Raw genomic sequence first — 23,377 nt, forward strand, 5'->3', positions numbered from 1 at the left:
ACTCTTCTTTTTTACATAGCCCATATCTTCCAGTAGTAAACAGCAGTAAACTATAGGAAGCAATAAGACCATCAGTTATTGAATTATAAGATTAGTTCAAGTAAAATATTTATAAAAAATCAATTTCACTCTGACAGCACCTTCTTCGTCGACCGTCCAATTTGCAGCGCAAACAGGCTCACCTCATCAGAACAGCACAGAGATGTTTGTGTTTTTTGATAAATCAGGTAACGTGAAATATTCTGTCTTGCTGTGTTTTCTTTAAAGCCACTAGTTTGGTCTTATTTACACATAAAACACAAGCTGACTGCAAAATTTGAGTCTGAATTGGAGCTCGAGTTCAGATGTGTTGGTGAAGGTAATTCCGGGGAGAACCGCGCCCCCTGTTGCGCGTGAAGCGGTCAGGGTAGGAAGCATGGAGGATAGCATCTCCTCAGTGTCCTTGAATTACACACTGTGTAAAAGGTAGCGGACAACAAAAGCCACCCGATGCCCGCATTTCTGCTGAAATGCCCCCTTTGTGTATTCTGGAACTTGCACACAGTCGCCTTTTCCCGGTCACTTGTGTACCTGCTGTCACCTTTACGCACACTTGAACTTGGGTAAGCTATCCACGGTCTTCTCTGTTGCGCACCACAGCGCCGACTCCCTCCTCCCGTGCTCTTCCTCCTCCTCCTCCTCCTCCTGCAGCACCGCTCCGTGAGCTGTAACGGGACACTTTCAGTGCTCCAAACCTTTACTCGCTTCCCATCAACGGTATGTTCAGACTGTCTGCGCGCCTTCCATCGGAGTGGATGACGCCGGAAAGGCGTCCCTGTGATTGTGACATGTGGTGGCTGGTGATGACCGCTGACTCCCTGACGTGGCGTTGAATGATCGGAGGAATTGAGAGGCGACATTGAGGGATTTTACTCAAAATCGATCCGGCCGTCTGAAATGAGCGCGGGGCTGAGGACGGTAAGGTGTGCTCATAAGTTGTATCGACGTCTGCAGGGGTTTTGTTTGTAGTTTTTATATTTGTCTGAAGTTGTAATGAAATACAAGTCTCTTTTTATCTCGCCAACACTGTAACACAGAGGAGGACAAATGATCACACTTTGTGTTTGAGAGTTTTATTTGGAACTAAGTGTATCCAAAATATGAAGTTGTTTCGAATCAATTGTAAGATTACGGTCTTTAAAATGTCCTTCAAACCACATTTGACTTTCGGGGTCGTATTATTATTATTATTATTATTATTATTATTATTATTATTATTATTATTATTATTATTTTCTTTTCTGCAAAAATCCTCCAAACGAGAGTTGGTTATATGATCGTAATTACGCGACAGATTTAACCGAGTTTAATTGGATATCTATTCGAGATAAGGGCGTAAAAATGTTTCCCAGTGTGTGCTTTTGCAAGTTGGGGAGAGAGAGACAGAGAGAGAGATTTTCCTGCTGAACATAAAGCATCCCTGCCTCTCCAGCAGCTCCTGACAAACGCAGTCACTGTTGACTGACTATGAATATAACATAAGCTCCCTGAATGAATGCTGCATGCAGCACAGCCACTTAATAGAAAACTCCCAGAGTCAAGAATCTAAAAAACAAAACAGAATTGTACGTATTCTCATTTTAATACAACTTTAACTTTTAGTCAGTTTCATAAGTTAATTGGAGGATTCCTAAATGTCACAATGTTCAATAAAACTCCGCTTACTGAATTCTAAAGAAAATGCACAACAATAGGAATTTCATTTTAACTGACTGACCATCTAACCTATTGGATTTGTGTCTATTGTTGCACCAAAATTAGCTGATAGTAACAGTGTAAACGCTTCCTTCAATTAACTTTACAGTAGGAAAAAAGAGGGAACTTCCATTAGGACTACAGATCAGTTAACTACAGTTTATCATTCTCTCCTCTTCCTGTGCGGTGGAAATGAAATACCAGCACCTTGACAGAACTGATTTATTGGTTCCTCAATAACAGGATCTTATCCTCCTGCATCTGAAGCACCGAAGCACTTGGGTACGATCCAGTTCGTCCAAGTGTCATTCACACATTCAATAAGCCTGTATGTACTTTACATGAATACTAAGCAGAACAATGACAATACTGCAGTGTTAGTGTTGGTGGTCCTGGGTAGAAAACTGTGAAATTTAAATTAGGATTATCTAAACTGTTGGGACATTTGAAGAAATGTCACTGTAGCATTTTATTCACACCAAAAGCTGCCAAGAGAAAAGTGGAGGACAGCCAAATATAAGGCAGCTGTATTGTTAGTAACAGGATACAAAAACAAACTACAGAGGATTATCTGAGTGTTTGTTGAATTCAATTAAATGTCAAATAACACAATAAGAGGGCTCACATTGAAATCAGAGTATTAACTATAACTCTTTAAAGCTCTGACACAACTCACCATTCTGGGCAACTTTAACAGCTAACAGTGCCAGTAAGTTTCAGGGAAGTTGTTTTGCCAACGGCAAACATTTTGGACCTTGCGCTGTGCAACAGACACTGAAGCACACGGCCAGTAACGTACTCTGAGTGTGAATCATACTGTGAACCTGAACGTTCTTTTCTTCTGTTAGTCTTTCATTTTTAACAGATCATTTTTCTCTCAATGTGAACATGAGCAAAAAATTCCTCGCCTATGCATTCAGCAACGGGCCATTTATAGCAGTACAGCAAGTGTGACTGTCTTCTTTCTCATTGAAAAGAAGTGAAAGAGGAGGGAGGAGCTTCTAGCACTGCAGTCTCCTTTAGGTTTCTCAGTCTTGGGTCTGTCCTCAGTCTTTCCTATTCTTGCTCTGTGTTGTCGTATATGCCTTAATCTCAGTCCATCCTTGCTTCGTTCTAACAGTTCTCTCTCTGTCTCTCTTTCAGTTGCCTGCATGATGCCACCACGGGTTTAGACCCTCCCTAATCCTGTTGTGGTGACACAGAGGATCTTCCTCAGTTCCCCAAACACCCCAGCACTGCAAATTTGGCTCCTTACCTCATGCAGCTCATTCTCTGCAGCTATCAGCCAGTGATCAGTCCTCTTATTCAGGCTTGCCTTTGCTAGACTGGCTTCAGAACAGGATTACCCACTGATTTGATGTTGAAGTCTGGTACACAGACTCAGTCTGCTGTGGACCTCTTACCTCATGACGCTCTGTTGGTTGGGGACCAAAAAAAGGAAAACAGCACTGCACCTTTTCTTTCTTCTGTTTTCCTACGGTAGCAGGAAAACTTTTTCAGATCTGTAAATCAGAAAAACTGATGTTTATTGAGACTGAAAAGTTTCAGAGGGCACTGTCTGCAGACTCTCTCTGTATTTGCTATCTGGTCTGAGCTGTCCACTCTCCAATCGAAGCACAGTGCTCTGTGAATGCTGCCATGCCCATCATCAGCAATGCCAACCATGACTTCAGCAATCTGTCCGTCAGTGATGACAGCAGTCTCGACCACATATTCACTGAGATCCCAGAGACTGAGACTATCAAGGTATGAACACAATTGCTGGTAAATTTAATGGTTAGGGAAGATTTATATTAAACAAGTTCTCAAATCGTATAACAATGATCACCGTTTCATTCTTCGTGCTATAGGGTGTGTACTACCAAAGAGCTCAGTTCATCCGTCGGCCAGAGGACCTCTTGTCCATCGACCATGCTTCCTTGGCAGTGATCAATGTCGGGGGAAACCGCTACACCTTCCCCTGGAGCACACTGGAGCAATTTCCCCTCACACGACTTGGCCGCCTCTGTGGCTGCAGGTCACCTGAGGACATCGCCAGCATCTGTGACGACTACGATGAAGCCCGCAAGGAGTTCTTCTTCGACCGCTCACCATCCGCCTTTAGGGTTATCCTCAACTTCTTGGCTGCAGGGAAACTCCGACTGCTACGAGAGATGTGCATCCTCTCCCTGCACGATGAGCTGACCTACTGGGGCGTGGAGATGGCGTACATGGAGCGCTGCTGCAAGAGGAAGATGTACACGCGCATCGAGGAAGTGCACGAGAAAGAGAGGCGTCAGCAGGAGCGCAGGCAGAAAAACGCCATGCAGCGGGAGACAGTGGAGGAAACACAATACAGAAAAGTGATGAACTGGCTAAGAGATATGGTAGAAAACCCACAGTCAGGCTTACCTGGGAAGATCTTTGCCTGCCTGTCGGTGATCATGGTTGCCGTGACTGTTGTCAGTTTATGTATCAGCACGATGCCAGACCTCAGAGAGGAAGAGGACAGGGTGAGTGGCCAACAGTGCTGATTGTGACCATTTTGATTTAGGTTCAGTCATAGTCTTTGGGTTTTAGTCATGATGTAGGCATCTAAATTCTTTTAGTTTTAGTGTAGTTTTAGTCAACTAAATATGGTAAGAGTACAGTACACCAGATCTAAAGTTGAATCAGCTGACAAAAATGGAAAGTGTAAAGGTTTCTTGTGTTTTTCCTTGACATTGAATGTGAAATGTGCCCATATTTCCACTCTTCCTCCCATGCATCGATATTTTATCACGTTGTCGTGAGACAGGGAGCATGGATGCTAGTTCCTGTCTCCTGCAGAACTTAATTAGTTCTGATTGGATCTCGTCTCTCCAGAATATTTTCATCTCATTTTTATTCACTCACAAAAGGGTCAGTACATTTCAGCCTGTTATTTTTGGTCGTTGAGGAAAATGACTGGCCAGTGAAATCAACACCGGTGACCAAGCGTGTGTTGGCCTGCTGCAAGCGTAGCTATTAGCAGCAGAAGATTCAGAAACCAAGTCAGATTAGTACAAAAGAGCCATAAATGACAATTTTGTAGAGAGAGTCCTAAAGCGATTTATCATGTGAGTGATCGTGACTGCTTAGAATGAAGGCTCATCAAGACATAATCACTAGCACTTCCTTTATTTCCTGGAAACTAACATTAAATGTGTTTAATGGAGATATTTGGTTAATAAACATTTTGCCATTGCTGCAGCTCAGGTGTGGAGATTAGTGGTGGTGATAGATTCCATTATAAAGTCCAGATGATCCCCAAACCCAGGCTATACGCTGGCCCTTTGCAAGTCGGGGTCTGTGCACACATAATTGCATGTTTATGAATAATTGCTTTTAACTGTTTTTATATCACTCCACTCTGGATTGAAGGACAACAAAAAACAAGAGCGAGAACATCTTAGACAAATGCTGATGTTGCAAAAGTGAAAATTCTAAACTATAAAACTCGCTGTCATCTTATCCTCCTCAATATTCTGGGGGGACGCTGCAGTGTCGGTGTGTGATCTGTCTACCCGTAGCAGCACAGAATAATTAAGCCGGAGCTGCTCACTGAGGCCTGTCCAGTATCTGAATAATGAAATGAGCGTACTGTATGTGACAACGTAGACGGACTCACACACGCGTGCATCAACAGACACGCTGTAAAAAACACATATATGCACTACCACTGCACACAGAATAGCCCATCCACTGAAACTGATACAGCGCTCTCTGAATTATGCACACATTTACTCTTTTGTCTCATGTTGGCTCATGACTAACGTCTGACAGCAGCATGTCCCCCATTCAGGACTTGATCATTTTTCATACGCCGGGTGTCCTTGAAGTAGACCTGTCAGGCTCGTTCCCAGCTCCACATTCTTATTCTAGAGCAGCTCAGTACAATTCACAACTGGGCAGCTGTGGCTCAGGTGGTAGGGCAGGTTGCCTACCAATTAGAAGGACAGTGCATCGATCTCTGGCTCTTCCAGCCCACATCCAAAGTATCCTTGGGCAAGTTGGTGAAATCAGAGTTGCCCCCTGTGTTAGAAAGTTCTTAGGCAAAGTTCTGCATGGATGTATGTGTGACTGGGTGAATGAGACTTGTAATAGAAAGCTCCACTATGGCACTACATGAGTACCAGTCCAATTACAGTTCAAAATAATCCCTGCATATCAGGTTCAGGTGTACAATAAAGCAACTTTAACCGAGTATCAGGCTCAAGACAGTACATATGTACGTATGTATGTAAGTTGACACACCTGTTCAATGGAAACTCCTCAAGAAGTGTACAGCAGCATCTCTGTATTGATTTTGATACGAGCAGTCACAGGCAGCCAAAAGATCGAGTGCAGGGAGGGGGTGGTGTTACTGGAGAAGGCCGACAGCAGAATACTTGATGAGTTGTAAAGGCTGAAGAGAGGATTTTGAGAGTCCTGCCAAGAGGAGTCCAGTAGTTGGTGAGAGTCATAGGAACACAGATGGACAAGAGCTTTGGCTCGGGAGTGGATCGAGTCTCCTGGTCTGCTGCTATGCATTCGATATGGACCTTTTAGAGCATGTGATAGATCAAACCTATTACTATTGTCCTAAGTGGAAATATGCAGTGGCTTCAGTTGCTGCTGTAGCTTTATTTTCTATGCAGTGATGACAGTGAAAGGTCCAGCAGAAACGAATGAGAAATGCAGCAGGATTTAAAAGCAAGCAGAGATTGAATAGCATAACATTTCTGATGTGTAGTATTACAGTAGCATTTTTATGTAAATGGTAAATGAAGTTTTCCTGCTTGATATTCACCTCAGGTAAGCACAGCTGCACTGACGGAGACATTGAAAGGCTGCACGCAGCCTTCCCTCATACACACGCACTTGCAATTACCACGCCGTATTGATTCCTGGTGTAACAGTGTTTCCAGCCAGTGCAAAGTTTTGTGAAACTCTTTCTAGGAGTTAGTGTAACTAGGAGTGTTTGTCTCGATGCCCTGAGGCAGCAGTGTGGGTTATCAGGTCATCTGAGATTTGTATGATTGTGTCTGACATCTCACACCTTTGGGAGGATGTTGTGGGACGTAAGGACATTTAGGTGTATGCGTTCACTCAGGCATGTGTTTGCATGTCTGCGCTCATTCCTAGAAAGAGGATGGCAGTTCCATCTACAAGTAAACAAATCCATCTGCCGCTTTCATGTTTTTCCCTCTGCATGCTCCGGAGGTTCAGACTATTCAGCTGCATTGAACTCCATCTGCAGCGTCCAGCTAGCAAGCAGCGGCAGGGTTCCTGTCATCTTTAATTCACGTAGTCCTGCCGTTTGTCTCTCTGTTCTGTTATGTGCCGGAGTGGGCTGAAATTCCCTCGTCCACTCATAATTCATCCACCTTCTCTGCCTGTTTCTGTTTGGCTAAGGCATGTGAAGGAGAGATAGCGTAAAGTAAAGATGGATTGTGGACTAGGTGGCTGAATAGAGTGAAGGAGAAAAGGAGAGACAGAGAAAGAATGTGCTTTAGGGAGATAAGAGAGGAAGTTTCTGGTAGAAAAAACCCGGCAAGAAACATTACTTAATTTTTCTCCTCTGATTGCTCCCCTTTGTCCGTGTAATGTGTTTCTCTCTGTCCTCAGCTGATCTCGTCTATCAAGCAGTATACCACTAGGAGCTAACAGCTCAGCTCCAGTCCCACTGATAACCACTCTTTCATCCTTCTGTCTCCTGCTGTGGGTGTGCATGTATCTCTGCTTTGTATTATGTAAAAACTTTCAATGTGATTCTGAAATCAATGTCATTTCTGCAGGATGTTTGTAATTGTGACACTTTTACAGAAAGCACAAAAACGCAAGTGGATGCAAGAAACCTTCATATGATTCAACAATGCATCTTTGATCATGTCGAAAAACACCGAACAAGAGTTGAGCTTCATGCCTCGTATACAAATGATGCCAACAGCAGCTTTTGGACTAAAGATAATAAATTGATCTTTTATCAAAGAACATATTGTAGGCAGTGTTGGGAAGATTAGTTTTAAAATGTATTCCACTACAGATTACAGATTACATGCCCCAAAATGTATTTTGCAACGTATTCTGTTACGTTACTCGATGAGAGTAACGTATTCTGAATACTTTGGATTACTTAATATATTATCGTGCTTTTTACAACTACATGAATGTCCTATTGCTGTGTGATTTATTACGATTACTGAAGGTCCGCGGCGCCGAACCGTAGTAAAGGGAGCTCTGACTAATACGTAGAGTTTGTGTTGGGCTCGTAGCCGAAAACTAGCTTTACTTTGTTGTCTGGGTCAAGTTTTAGACAGAGAGAGGCGTTGAAAGGCTGCTTCAATGGAACTTATTGTTTCGGAGGAAAACAGGAACACGGTGTACAGTCGAGTCTTAATAGCTTACTTACAACTGGGCTCGTCAGGCACTCTTCTTGGCTGAAGTGGTTATTATTATATTTACATGCTTCCAGCTCCCGTTTCTGCTCGGTGACAGCTCGTACTTTTCCACTCTCCTTTTTCTCCCTCGCTCACAGACACATAACGAGTATGGCAGTCCATTCTCCCTGCAGCACAGACTACACTGCCCATCAGGCTGTAGCATTCTGCCTATTAGCTTAGCACAACAACAACAACAAAAAGGCGCTCGCTCACCAGGAAACACACAAAGAGAGCGTCACCCTGTAACCATGGCAACCGTAACGCTGCCGCCTGGAACAACAGAATAAACAAAACCCAAACAGTCCTGACCCGCGACAATATGAAACAGGAAAGTACCGCCGTGTAATCCATTTATTTCAACAAAGTAACTGTATTCTGAATACCACCTTTTTAAACGGTAACTGTAACGGAATACAGTTACTCATATTTTGTATTTTAAATATGTAACGGCGGCACATGTAGATGAACACTTATTGTAGGTGTGATTTGAAGCACTGCTCCCCGTGCAGCTGGTATTTTTTGATTGCTCTGTGGAGGTCTTCCTTTCGACCTTGTGAGCTTGCTCTTGTGTGTTGGCAACGTCACCGTGGACCTTAAACTTGCACAGAGAGACAGAGAAACAGCCTGAACTGTGATGACTGCTCTTGTTGCCACTCCTCAAACCCTAATTACCAGATCTGAGTCCTTATGACTTTCTCCTCTCCCAAAGGGTCAGTGCTGTAACACATCAGAGGAGATCCAAGCCTGTCATAAATGCACAAGTGCTTGTACCCGAACATGGAGCGATCTAAAAATAGCATTTGCACCATAAGAGTTGCAAAGTTATGGTAAATGGCCTGTATTTATATAGTGCTTTACTAGTCCCTAAGGACCCCAAAGCGCTTTACACATCCAGTCACCCACACACTGGTGATGGCAGCTACATTGTAGCCACAGCTGCTCTGGGGCGCACTGACAGAGGTGAGGCTGCCGGACACTGGCGCCACCGGGCCCTCTGACCACCACCAGTAGGCAACGGGTGAAGTGTCTTGCCCAAGGACACAACAACCAAGACTGTCCAAGCCGGGGCTCGAACCGGCAACCTTCCGACTACAAGGCGAACTCCCAACTCTTGAGCCACGATCGCCCTTCCCCAAGGAGACTCTTTGAAGGGCAGATCATCCAAATTTAAATGAAATATCTTTTTGTCAGTTTCAGAATTTTATAATTTTGCATATTTTGCCAAGGAGTAACAAGAAGTGTTATAACATTAATACCAAACTAGGTCTTTCTCTGTTATATAACTTGTGCACATTACACAATTAACACGTTTTTTTTAAGTCTTTAACAAAGAAAATCAAAAGGATTCATATGAAGATGATCATTCAAAGATTAAAAAAATTACTATCAATATATGATTAGTGATTAGTCAGCCACCTAATATCTATATTAGTAAGTGGTCCTGGATTATAATACATTTTCTTTGACCCATTTCTTTTCTTGGCCCATTAAAGTCTAAAGATGCTTGTGTGTGAAATACCTTATAGTAAGTTGAAATGAAAGTGATTTGTTTAATACATCAAAGGCTCCTGTACCTACCTAATAGTACCCAAGATCCATACTATTTCAGGGCTGTTATTAGACTAAGCATGTAATAGTGTTCCTGAGATCACTTATAGTAACATAACTGTGGTTCCTGGGATATTAAAAGTAGAATGAGAGGCAGAGTTTTCAGGCCCCTCTTCTGTGGAACCAGCTCTCAGTTTGGCTTGGAGAGACAGACCCCAAACTTTTACTATTAAAACTGAAAACGTTTTGAGAAAGGTTACAGTTAGGGCTGAAGCAGGTGACTCTGAACCCTCCCTTAGTTATGCCGCTATAGGCCTAAGTTTGGGGGGTTCCCAAGATTCACTGAGCATTTCTTCTGCACTTACCTACTTTTGATCTCTTCATGTTTATTTATTTGTATTTTTGCATTTAATCATTTGTTACTGTTAATCTCTGGCTCACCTGGTTCTGCTGGAGGTTTCTTCCTGTTAAAACGGTGTTTTTCTTCCCCACTGTCACCAGGTGTTTGCTCATAGGGGACATCTGATGGTTGGGTTTTCTCTGTATTGTTGTAGAGTCTTTACCTAACGATGTAAAGCACCTAGAGGTCACTGTTGTAATGGTTTAGTGCAATATAAATGCAATGAGTTGAAGTGAACTGTCAGTGACTCTTTAAAGTGAGACTGGGCTACCAAACTGCTAATGGCTCTCCAAATGAACTTACTGTACGCACAGATGGATACCAGTGTTTATTTACAGAAAGTATTTCAAACTATAGTATAGATTTAGTTAAATAAAGTTCATGGGATGTTTGATGCAGTGCTCTTGCTCAAACGTTGACAGAACTAAAAAGTTGTAGCATCATCTCACTAACTAGCTATTCACAAAAGATCTGTCGCTGCTGTCGAGAGGCTGAAAGGACAAAATAATCATTTCCTCTGATTATCACTCTCAGGTAATCCTGTTTGAGATTATAATCAAGTGTAGATTGAGAAAAAACTCGATTCATGTTATTTTTTAGGTGATATTTTTGGTGTTATTTATTCTAATAAATAACAAAGTAACAAAACTCATCTGTACCTTATGGCTCGCAGCTACAGGATGCTGTGATGTTGCCTTTACTTCTTGCTTGTGTCTTTACTTTTACTGTTTTGGATTAACCTTCACGTTCTGGTTGTGGCCCCCTAATGTAATCCCTCTGGAGTGGAAGCACTTTCTTCCATCAGTGTCACATATTGAGCTAAAAGACACGACGATCTCAGTGAATCGCTCGTTATTTTTGACGCTTGCTTATTCATGAAAACGTTTTTAGACACCAGTAATCTTCTTGAGTCAAATCTATGGTAGCAACACTCAGAAAGAGCAGCAGGTCTCAGTATATATCGATAACCTTCTTGAAATTACATGTTATTGCTCAAATGTCACAAATGAAACAAAGACGCACTTTATTTGTGCTTTCAAAGTAAAACCTGTCTGTATTCATTTTCATCCGTCTATCACAGAAATACGTTCCTGTCATTAAGTGTTGCTTGGAATTAAGTCTGTTTGATGGAGCATTTTCAGACAGCCTCGACAGATCTGCTCTCCTTTGCCTAATTCAGATGCTTTCTGGCCTGGGGAGTCATTTTATGTTCTTAATGCCATAAATTGGAGTGGGATTTGCTGTTCAATAGTTACGTCCCAGGACATCAATCACAAATATCTTGAGACTGAGGGACAGACTATGTGGCTCAAGCGCCACACTGAGCGTTCTGATTCATCCACATCTTCTCAAACAGAGACTGGTCAATAGTCCCACTGAGTTACAGAGCTGGGCTGTTGATTGCGGACGAGAAGGATTTCTTATTTTATTAGGAGATACAAAACTGACACAATGAGTCTTGTGATGTCTGAAGGAAGATAAAGTATCACTTTATGTATTTGAGAGAAGAAGGTAATAGAGGAGTAAGAGACGAGTGGTAAATATTAAAACATCTGCATTCCAATTTCTGTTTTCTCAAAGGAGCTGTTCAGTATTTAGAGGCTGTCTCAGACAAAGTGGTAAATAAGAAAGAGGAGACACACATGTGTGCGCACACATTCTCGGCACAGCAAACCTAACTCATTTCATATTATTTTGCTAGCATTTTTAGCCCCCCCACCCCTCCCCGCCTGCCGGTGAGCGTCATACGAAGCACACGTCCTTGACACTGACTGTGCATTTGCAGCACAGTCAAAAATCTATTTTTAGACATCAATTCTTAATAGCATAGCATGTTGCATTTGATATGCTGAACTCTAAGGTCATTAAGATAAAGTTAGTTTATGTAATGGTGTGTAATCACTCTTGGAGTCCATTAAATGACCTTCTATTCATGTCATCTTCAACAGAGCCTCAGTGATGGAATAATAACCTAAAAGCAATTACTGTCAGTAATCCTTCCACATCTAAATTATGGGCAGCACTGAAAATCATTCATTAATAATACGATCACATAGCTGCCTTTAAGAATGGCATCTCATGTTTGACAGGTGATGGGTCAACCCAGTATCACAGCAAAACGTGTAATAGACACGCGAGTCCACCGTGTCCTTTTCACGCTTTGCCTCTCCAAATCTGAAATGGACACGCATGCAGAAATTGCATTACCAGCAGGGGGAGATGATATACTTAAAGTTAGTGTTTTAATTCCAGGATCCTTAATCGTTAGAATCGAGTAAGCTAGGTGGCTAATATGTATAATGTCTGTTTAATGCATGATTATTTTCATGTTGGCTTGATACTGCAGATTACCGAAACTTACTGCAACGTCTGCATCTGTGAAATGGACACAGTGGACCGGTGTGTTGTGATATGAATGGGTACATATTGTAGCGCTGACCTGCTATGGAACAGGTAGCATCTCATGTAATCTATGAGACAGGTTTACATATAATATAGTAAATAAAACAATAGAAATAAGAAACGATTGGCCAGGAAAGAGTATAACATTTACTGGTTGTCAGAGATCCAAGCGTCTGAAACCAAAAACACGCTTTTGCCTGAGTCTGGATCCTTATCTGGCATTTTATGTCCAGCTTCACTGAAAACCAGTATTGGCTGTGATTACATCTCAGAAGAATTACTGGCCTCCTGCTTCTGTGCTAAATTCCATTATGTGAATCAACAAAGACATTTTTTGTCTGTGAGGGGGGAGTTGTGATTTGGAGACCAACATTTTTGACTATCTGGACTCGGAAGCATGAATGAATTCCCCCTGCAGCTCAGAGCAGCAGTGACAGCGATCTGATAAGTTTTGTGTGAGCATAATGTAACTAAAGGCTCCCCCTGCATGTAATTTAGCTTAAGATGATTTACTCGCACACCTGAGATGTGAAACATAATGTAATAGATGCACAGAATTAACACGAAGGCTAGTGTGCATGTGTGTGCACACGTGTGTGTGTGTGTGTACTCTCTCTGTCATTGGCCAAATTCAGAAGACAAAGCACTGTCATCAGTCATAAGCTTGTTTGTGTGTTTAACAACAGAGGCACAAAATTAAGCATGCGTGCTTTGTGTGTGATGATTCCCCCCCTTCATTAAATTCACACAAAGAGAGCATAAATAGGTGCTGGTGTGTAAAGTTGGTTGCCTCAGCAGGATGCGAGTCTGCCAGTTACTCAGGGTTACTATACTTAAGTAACTAAGTAAGACTTTAGAGAAGCAGGTGGCTGCAGATTAGAGGGAATGAAATAGAGGCCGGAGAAGTAGGAAAAAGAGGTGGCTAAGTCGGCGGTTTGTGTACACGCACTGTCCTTTTAAAATGGCAGACATTAGATCTTTTCTAAACTGGCAGACCTTCAGACCACAAGAAGGTCTGCAGTTACAGTACATGCTAATAATCAGATTCCACTGCAGCTGGAATAATTGTAGCAACACTTTGAGTTAGCATGCATATGCATTTCCTTGTTTGTTTCCCCGGGCATGTATGTACTCTGAACGTATCAGTTCCAAGCAGATTCCACGCCTGTTACGGCCTATCTGCTTATGAGCTGCATTCCCTCCGTCGGATGTGCCGCATGGCTGCCAAGTGGGATTATTGAGAGAACAGCAAAGCATGAGGTGTTTATCCTGTCCATGCCAGAGTGGGATCGCACAGCATAGATAAGTACAGCAAAGCACGGGAGCCATTCCTCAACCTTTGTCTCCTGTAACACATTTTAAATTCAAATTCTGCTTTTTAATTCAAAGTGTCTCACCCGATGTTGCCAGTTTATGAATTTTAAAATCACTTGATGCTTTTGTGATGACCTTTAAAAAGAAATGAAAGACATGCAACAAAGATGCATCACACACACTTCCATAAATGTCAAGTAGCCTTCACATTCGTGCTGTGCTCAAAAGGTGAACGAGAACAAATATAGAACATACTGGACATGAACTTCCTCCTATAAATTAATATTTTGACATCTACAAGTTAAAATGCATTTGAGAGTTGCATCATATGAATCTCTGTAAACTGTATACATACTTATAGCAACAGGTAAAGATGCACAGAGTCCCTGAGTGTGATCTGGTAATACAAATATTAAGAGCAAGCTGCATAAAAAAACAAGCTGACTATTCAAAGATTAAAGTGGTAATTAGAGAAAGAGTATTTTCCCCGTTTCATATGTTCCAAATATCTAATATCTGCCATGAGCCCGCCTCCATCTTTGCTTTCTATTTTAAATTTTTGTCCGGTGCATTTTCTTCTGAATTTGCCTGCTTTTGTCTAAATGCAGCAAAAGCTGATTAATGAAAATGCAAAATATTTGCTTGTGTTTTGTCTGTTTAAAAGAATTTGTCAGCTTTTCTTCAGCTGCAGTGTGTTGAGCTTTCAAACTATTGAGCTAGAAAATTAGTCTGAAAATATTTAGTAATTTTCACAGATCATTTCAATATAAAAAGCTAAAAATCTATTTATTAGCAGAGTCTCAAATATGACTTTAAATCTTGTGAATAGAAGCTTATTTTCCCAAATACAAAAACACAATAATGACCTTAAATGCTTCAAATTTCTTTCCCCTGAGTGATTTTGCTTCATTTGAGTTTTCAATAATTCGGTTTTAAAGTGATTTGGCAACTTGGTATCACCTTCTTTACAACAGTATTTTAAATGGTTTGTAAATAACAGGACATAGCACAGCCTACAACTGTAAGCAAAAGGAAGTTGGTCTTAAACGTGCAGCACAGTGTTTGTGCTTTATGGCCAAATATCTCCACTTAGTTCCCGTCTGTGTAAAGAACATCTCTGTGGTTTGATCAGATGGAACCTCTGCTATAGTTCTATATATTGTCTTTAGAGAGGAGAAGCCTTCTCCTGACAACCCTTCCAAACAAGCAGTACTTGTTCATTCTTTTTCTAATTGCACTGTCGCGAATGTTAACTTTTAGCATGCTAACTGGGCCTGTAGAGTCTGAGATGTGGCTCTTGGGTTTTTATTATTTTTTTGCACACTCTGACCTTGAATGACATTTTGTTGAGACACATTTATTGCCAACATGTAGTTTTCATAAAGGTGTTTACACGCACTGATGATTAATTAACCAAGGGCATTTGATCAGCAGCACCTGGCTGCTACTTCCCCTTAGCTGTCACAGGACTGCACAGAGCCCTTTGAATTCTTTCTTTTTTCCCATAACTGTAGGTAAAGGTTCTTTTTGCTTGACCTTATCTAGAACATGATTTTTGGTGAGTGTTTGATAGGATTTACCAGACCTACAGATATGATGATCATATTTGCGCATGCTAATGAAGCCACAATATTGTGAAACTGCACATGTGTGCATAACTCATATCAGCAGGTAGAGTGTTTGCCCCATAATCGGAAGGTCGGGGGTTCAAATCCATCGAACGACTACCCTGAGGCAACCCTCAGCAAGGTACCGTCCCTACACACTGCTCCCCTGATGCTGGATCGGTGGCTGCCCACTGCTTCACTGAGTGAATGCGTTAAATGCAGAGAGTAATTTCCCCACAGGGGATTAATAAGGTATACAAGGAAAAAAAAAAACTACCCACATGTCTACGATGCCAAGATGGCTGCCAAATGGTAAGACTTAATTCCACGAACGAAAGCTCAGCATAATTAACAGATGCACTGCAAACAACCTTGTAACTGAGAAAACAGCTCTACTTATGCATGTAGAAAGTAATTTGTGATGTGGGACAGCTGTGGAGGCAGGAAGCACATTGGCACAGTTATGCGGTTGTGTAACAGGAGCCCACACAGCTGACACCTGGTGGACAGGTGTGGAATAACACCGGTGAGGGAAAACTCCCCAGAAAAACCAGCCGGCCCAAAAGATCAATTAAAAGTAGACAGAGTAGGATGTGGTAGAAAACCAGTTGTGACAGTGACACACAAACAAGCAGCAGATGCTTAATTTCCTGAGGTTACATACATGACATTTGCCAACTCCCTTTTCACAAGACAGCTCAGTCGTGTCGTAACAGCAGTCACTCTTTGTGTCACGCTGCATTCCCCCACACACTCAGAGTGAGCCGGTGCACACTGCAGCCAATAGTTTGCTTTTTTCTTTTCAGCTCCACGTTCTGACGAGACATTTTTATAATTTTCTTACAGATAAAAAATAAAACGCTTGCACAAAATGTTTTTGTGATCATAAAAGTTGATGTTCGTCTACTGAAGGCGTGTGTGTGTCTGTGTGCGCCCGATGTGCCTATAGTTTGATGGGACACTAAACAATTTAAAATACTGGATGAGGAACTGACATCACATTAAATTGCTTTTATAGCAGTTTGCACTGAAACTGGAGGCTACAGACAGACTTTACTAGTGTGTGTCTGTTTGTGTGCATGCAGGCATGAAAGAGAGAGTCTAACAAGCAAAAACCTTTGTTAAAATTTGTCATCTCTGCATTTGTGGATGTTTGTGTGTCCATGTGCTGCACGGACAGACAGACAGAGAGAGAATAGAGATGCAGAGTTGCAAATGGTCCCCATGGTTCAGATGTCACCTCTTCTTTTCCTCATCAACTTTGCTTGTAATCCCTTTCTCCTCTCTCCCTCTGCACCACTTAGCCACCCACTTTCCTTTCATCTATTCTTCTTTTTTCTCTCCCGTATCTCTCCGAGCCACCTTCTCACTTTCATTTTTCTCTATTGGGGTTTTCATGCATGAACAATCTCTTGGTCTTTATCAGTGATGGATAACTCTGAAGGCTTTACAGCTACTTCATATGAAGATAAAACCGTGCAACTCTATGCTGACACAAATGTCCGTGGTAAGGTGCTCAGTGTAAGGAGTCGTACTCTATAGAGAATAGCTCGCTGTTTGAGGCTCTTATTTATTACAATATATCTCAAGGATTCTTGTAATTCAGTGGGTGCATATAGTCCACACGGCATATTCTACCCAGTGTGCATGCGTGCGTGTCCATATGACTAGTGAACACATTGCTCGATGTTGGCAGTTCCAGGTTAAGGACAGCTGCGTGTCTTTTGTGGTTGTCCTCGCTGTCCATCCACACACTCCTTTATTCAGCTTTTCTTTAGAGCGTTCAAAGTGAGGGCAAGGTCAGTAAAGCAGCATAGAGGAAAAGTGTTTAGTGGTGCAAAGTTTGTTCAAGGTCTGCTGCACAGTAAAGCTGACTGATGGGCAGAATCTTTGCTTTTGCTCCCATTTCCAACTGTACCTCTTGATATGCAGGACTGCAGAATCATCGTGGGAGAAGGAGCCCCAAGAGATGTAGAAGAAAGAGGAATGAAGAGTTATAAGGACATACTGTGAAGGAGTCAGAGAATGAACCACAGTTTATAATCATGCAGTGGTTAGAAAAGCAAACATTCCTGAGTTGCTGTAGCAGCATGACAGTTGCGAAGAGTTGTCCTAATTATCTTTTGAACACAGTGAAAATGTGCAGCTTTATTTGATCCACACGTGAAAAAAAACATTCATAATTCAGAGATATAGAAGCTTTCTCTTGTCCAACAATAGAGACACACATTTACACTTCAAACCCACGGTACACGGAGCGACCCCACAGCCAGTAGCTGTCTGACTGCACAGGGTAGATGCTAAGCTGCCAACATTAATATAAAGCTCAACTGATGCTGACACAACAGTAACAGTATGATGGCGATGAACCAGTGCGGGGGTCAGAACGAGAAAAACACCATCACGAGCTGATTGAATGTTTCTGACCGTCTGCTTAACCATGAACACAAACACCGTGTAGCACATTGCAAGTCGTCAAAATTACGCAGTTAAAGCCAGATGTTTATTTAGAGAGACGACAGAAAAACCGTCATGCAGAAAAGCAGCTATGCTGAAGGGTCAGCAGACATTAGCTTGGATCACTTTGTATAGGTTCAATCAATTTTCCTGTTGACTCCTGGGGGAGCATAGGTCCGCAACAACACCATGCCAACGGACTCTGTTCTGGGCTGCTCTCTTTAGCTTGTATAGGTTGTAATGCTGTGATAGTTTTATGCTTATATATATTAATATTGTAGCATCTGGCTTCTCCTTGTTATTGCCGTATTCAAAACAAGGACAATTGTCAAGGTCACACAGACATTTTCAGCTGAAACCTTTTTCTCCACACTGTGTTCACATTGTAATACCAAAATAATGTATTACATAGCAAGTGTAGTATCTCAAGTTGCCTAAGATGCATACTTTACGTTTTCAAAATAGTGTCATCATACATAAGTATTAAACATTTTAGTTAATACTTAAACTGTAAGGTGTGGATGTGATCACATATAATGAGCTCTGGCTGAGTGCAGGGCTGCTTTTAGGGCACTTCAGCCAAAATATAATGATCAATATTGTCATGCATGTGTTTATTTTGTAAAACACACATCTAGTGCAAAATAGCAACTCAGTTCAGATCAGCTCGACCTTTGGGTAGAATTTTTTTGCGTCATACATATTGTTCATTTTGTCATTGAGTTCTTTTTATTCATTTACTTCGAGTTGATTTATGCCCCACATATCTGCGGGATTCTGTAGAAATACCATTTTTATCTCCGAAATATAAGGAAAGCTGCAATAATACTAATACTAATAATAATAATAATGTATTTTCCTCTTTGCTCATTTTAAATGTCCTTGCCATGAGAATGCCTCAGTGTTCGTTGCCCCCACTGCAGTCTTTGTCTTAATTTGACATTGGGATGTGTTAATGCAGATGATAAAACGAGACCCCCTATGAGACAGCTGTGGGGTGAATGGTGTCTGTGCTGAAATGTGCTGTTGCTGGCATTAGTTCCACAGAGTCATTCGGAGGAGATAAGGTCAGGGAGATAGTTAGTATTGTGGGAGGTTATTGTGTGCACAATTGTGTCTGTAGTTGAAAGGCAGAGAAACAGAAGTAGAAGGCTTGGAGCTCTAACAAATGGTCTATTCTGCAGAGAGCGAGAGCACAAAGCTGCGATAGGCCTGAGAAAGAAAGAGCCGCGAGGAGAGGATGGTGCTTGTGTCAGACAGAACATCTACACTGTGACAGAAAGTGCCTTAAAGATTCATGCAGGGAGACCACAGAGTTAGACATCAGACAGAAAAAACACGATGAATGTCCTGAAACTGAGAAATTTAAAGGTTTATATTCAGTTAATATTTAGGTAATGATTTGCTGTGGTGTGTCTTTTCCTTTAGTTCAACAAAAATATCAAGCAATGAGTCCTTCAGACCTCTGGAGAAATCATATATAGCCATCGTGGTTCTACTTTTAACTGTGCGGGCTGCAGCTTTATTGAATACATTTTAACATGAGATGTTAAATACATCATAAATTCTCAGAAACATTATGATGCAATGACCAGCTTAAGAGCGATGTCGCTGTCGACTCAAAGGCCAAAATAAAACAAAGAGTTTTTGTGATTTTGCTGAGAAACCAAAAGAAAGCTGTAAGCCATCATGTTGCCTGCTGCATGTGGAAACTAGGATGTCTTGGCTAACATATTAACCACACTGATGTTAATGATACACTAAATGTGTTTCTGCCCTGCTCCTCCTTCTAGGAACCATTAAAGGTTCATGTTTATCACGATTGTCGGGACTAAAGTTTATTCATCTGTTTTTGAATCATGTTCAGCAACTTTTACATCATTTCTTTCCTAGAAATCCTCACATTTAGAAAGCCGTTTGGTGCAATTAGCAAATATCAAAAGCTAAACTGAGACAGTGACTGAAATCTTTAATTACTAGTCTAAAATTGGAAAACAAAAGACTGATCGATTTTAATCGATGTCTTCAGTTAACAGAGAGCTTTTTTTACTTCTTATAGTCACATAGAGACTTTAAGCCACCTGGGAGACATGAAGCCTCATACATATTGTTTTAGGCTTACAGTTTCATCACAGTGGGGGTCAGTTCCTACCATAAGATAGCAAAGAGGTCAGGCTTAATTTTATTTCCATGCAGCAAGTGAAAGATGTGGAATCTTGGGTTTGAATATTTTACTGGGTGTAAACACCATAAAACTCAGCGAAGCCTTGAAAGAAGCTGATGCTGCATTATGCTACAGTATGCAAGTCGTACTGGATGTAAATCTAAAGCAACATGAAGTTACTTAATGAATATTTGTCCATTAAAAATAATGATCAAAAGAACTACATCTGCCATGAAAGGCCTTATATATAAAACATTAACACAATACAATCAAATAAAATTAATCCTTTTCAAAAGCATTTAAACAGTTAATATTAAGACCTGTTCAAATGTAGATTGTAGAGCATAAAACCTAAAAAGTGTCTCACCAAGACAAATTTGTCCTGAACTTTGAAGAACTAAGATTCATGCCAGAGAGCTGAGAGACTGTCCTCCTTTATAGACTGGATAAACACTGCTATTATCACTGCTAGCATCACTGCATGATGCAACCTGCACAAAGGAACATCTTTGAAAGTCACAATATCTTAGCACACATATTCCTGCACCAGCATTACAAAATATGCAGAGCCACTCTGCAGGAATGAAGCAAAAAGGCAAAACATCACAGTGGGATTAAAAAGAGTGAAAAAGGCAGAGAGGACACAAGTGATAATGCAACACGAAGTAAACAGATGTATGTGTGTATGACGGATACAACGCATAGAGAAACTTCACTTAGTGGAACGCTGAATGAATGAATGAATGAATGAATGAATGCAGGCTTTAATGCAGAAGGAGAGCAGTGTGAGGGGCGAGCACAGAATGAAGAATGAGAGGGGAGGGAGTTCGAAGAGGGCGATACAGGAGGAAAGAAGAATAAATGATGAGAAGGTGGAGATGGAGGCAGAGGGATGAAGGAGAGGCTTGCAGGAGGATAAAAAAGTTGTGAGATAGAAGGGAAATGAATGAGACAGTGCAGATAAAAGCAGAGAGTGAGCAATGGGAAACGTGGGGAGAAATGGGGGGGAGGCTGATGAAAGGAGTGTCACAGAGAAGACATAAACAGTGTCTGTCTTAATAATGCGGTCTCACATTCAGCCTGTGTAAAAACCAAATAACTCATAACATTATGAAAAACTGATGATTCCCCATCATCGGGGCGCAAAGTCTCCTCTTCACAGAGGGGATACTTTAGCATATTTCTCACTTACTACAGTCAGAAACCGACAACAAAGTGTTGCCTGAAGAAACTGCGCTTCTAAGAGAAACATTGTAGCAAATACTCAGAACAACATATATTCAAAGTCACATGACAAAGAGCTGTCCTGGCTGCGAGGAATATATCTGCGTGATGGCACAAGTGTGTGAAAACGAGGGTCAGTCAGCAGCAGTGTCATGTACACACACACACCCCACTCCCACTATTCTTTTAGAGGAGTTTTTTATTATTGCATTGCTCTTCGTTGACACTGTCGTTGGAGGGCACACAAGTTTGATTGCGTTTTGTCGCCACTCCCATGGAGGATTAATCCTTGAGGTCTTCCCAAATGCAATAATTGATCGATCACGTCACTTTATAACCCACCAGTGCAGCTGCAGTAGCTTTAGTATGCTGACCGAATGTAACTTATGATTAATTAATGAATACCAAAGACGATTATCTGACCTCTGAATCTTCTCCCTGTGCTTTTCTCACCATCTGTCTTACTCCCTGTCAATTCTCGCTTCTCTTATCCTCGATTTCTCTGCCTTGCCTTCTCTTCCACCTCAGGGCGAGTGTTCATCTAAGTGCTACAACATGTTCATCATAGAGACGGTGTGTGTGGCCTGGTTCTCCCTGGAGTTCATCTTGCGGTTCATTCAAGCTCAGAGCAAGCTGGACTTTCTCCGCGGGCCGCTCAACATCATCGACGCTATGGCCATCCTGCCCTACTACGTTTCCTTGGTGGTGACAGAGAAAGACCCAGCGCTGGAACACGAGAGGCCGGGAGGAGGTAAGGGCTACCTGGACAAGCTAGGCCTGGTTTTGAGGATCCTGCGAGCGCTGAGAATTCTCTACGTGATGAGGCTGGCTCGCCACTCTCTCGGCCTGCAGACGCTGGGGCTGACGGTGCGACGCAGCACCCGGGAGTTTGGCCTTCTGTTGCTTTTTCTCTGCGTCGCTGTCACCCTCTTCTCCCCGCTGGTGCACTTGGCTGAGAGCGAGCTCACAGGTACCCATGACTTCACCAGCATTCCCGCCTCCTACTGGTGGGCCATTATCTCCATGACGACAGTGGGATATGGCGATATGGTGCCCAGATCCATTCCGGGACAGGTGGTAGCACTGAGCAGCATCCTCAGTGGCATTCTCATCATGGCCTTCCCTGCTACTTCCATCTTCCACATGTTCTCCCGCTCCTACCAAGAGCTCAAGATGGAGCATGACCGATTGTTCAAAGAGGAGTGCGTGGCTGCCGCTGCAGCTGCTGCTGCCAGTGGGGAGCCACAGGAGGCGGGAGGTGAAGGAGGCGGTGAGAACTCGGCTCCACCTAAAATGCATCTAGACAATGATAATGTGCACTCGCTGGAATCTCTGGCTCTGTTAGGGAAAGGTGGCGAAGCTGCTGGAAATAATAATCACAGCCTTCCGGCAGCAGCTTTCTGAGCTGCATTTGCACAGACTGACCTCTAAGATGTGACTGTGCAGTATACGATGAAAGTACTGTTTCCAAAAGGCCTCACTATCTACACAGCTCTGAGGGCATCTGCATTGTTTGGATAAAAAGAGATTAAGCAAACATTACGCATTTCTTTTGCTCTTCAAGGATTTCATAAGGAGTAAAAGTGTCCGCGCTGAGAGACACACAACCCTTTAAATCGGATGATTTTGTCCGACCAGAAAGCCTCTGCAGCAATATTAGTAAACGGCTGCGTCCATAAACATGCAATATTCAATCCAAAGTTGCTTTTCCTCCCACTGTGAAAATACTGACTGCAACTTTTAGTTTCATTCTCATTACTTTTTAATCTGTTGCCTACAGTATGACCTCAGTGTGTTTCGTACTGTATACTAGCTTGAAGCCATGCTATAGCAAATTGATTGTCTCATATATGATACGATTCATCTCTCTTGTGTATATTTCTATGCTTGGACTGAAATGGTTTCTCCATTCTCAAATATAAACTCCAGGTAAACGATTAAGAAATTGCATAATTATTCCAAATGTTTCTAAATCAGTGACAAAAGAAAAAAAGGTGTTTTTATTTGAATGAAGACGAGCGTGAGTGAGAGAGAGTGAGCACTAAAACCATGAAATGTACTTTGCAACGCTCCAAATAAAAGCTCTCCTAGTAATCTGAGAGAA

At 41.9% G+C, this 23,377-nt stretch overlaps 1 protein-coding gene across 1 annotated transcript; it reads left to right on the top strand.

Annotated features, from left to right (window-relative positions):
- Positions 1-637: 637 nt before the first annotated feature.
- On the top strand, positions 638-23,377 carry kcng4a (potassium voltage-gated channel, subfamily G, member 4a). Its single transcript, XM_085281510.1, has 4 exons — positions 638-957; positions 2,878-3,480; positions 3,585-4,226; positions 21,802-23,377. The coding sequence occupies exons 2-4, from the start codon at positions 3,373-3,375 to the stop codon at positions 22,675-22,677; spliced, it is 1,626 nt and encodes a 541-aa protein (XP_085137636.1). The 5' UTR covers positions 638-957; positions 2,878-3,372; the 3' UTR covers positions 22,678-23,377.

This window comes from Mchenga conophoros, linkage group LG7 (assembly GCF_057382185.1).
Source record: "Mchenga conophoros isolate Kocher_MC1m ecotype Shallow Benthic linkage group LG7, M_conophoros_male_GT1.1, whole genome shotgun sequence".
NCBI lineage: Eukaryota > Metazoa > Chordata > Actinopteri > Cichliformes > Cichlidae > Mchenga > Mchenga conophoros.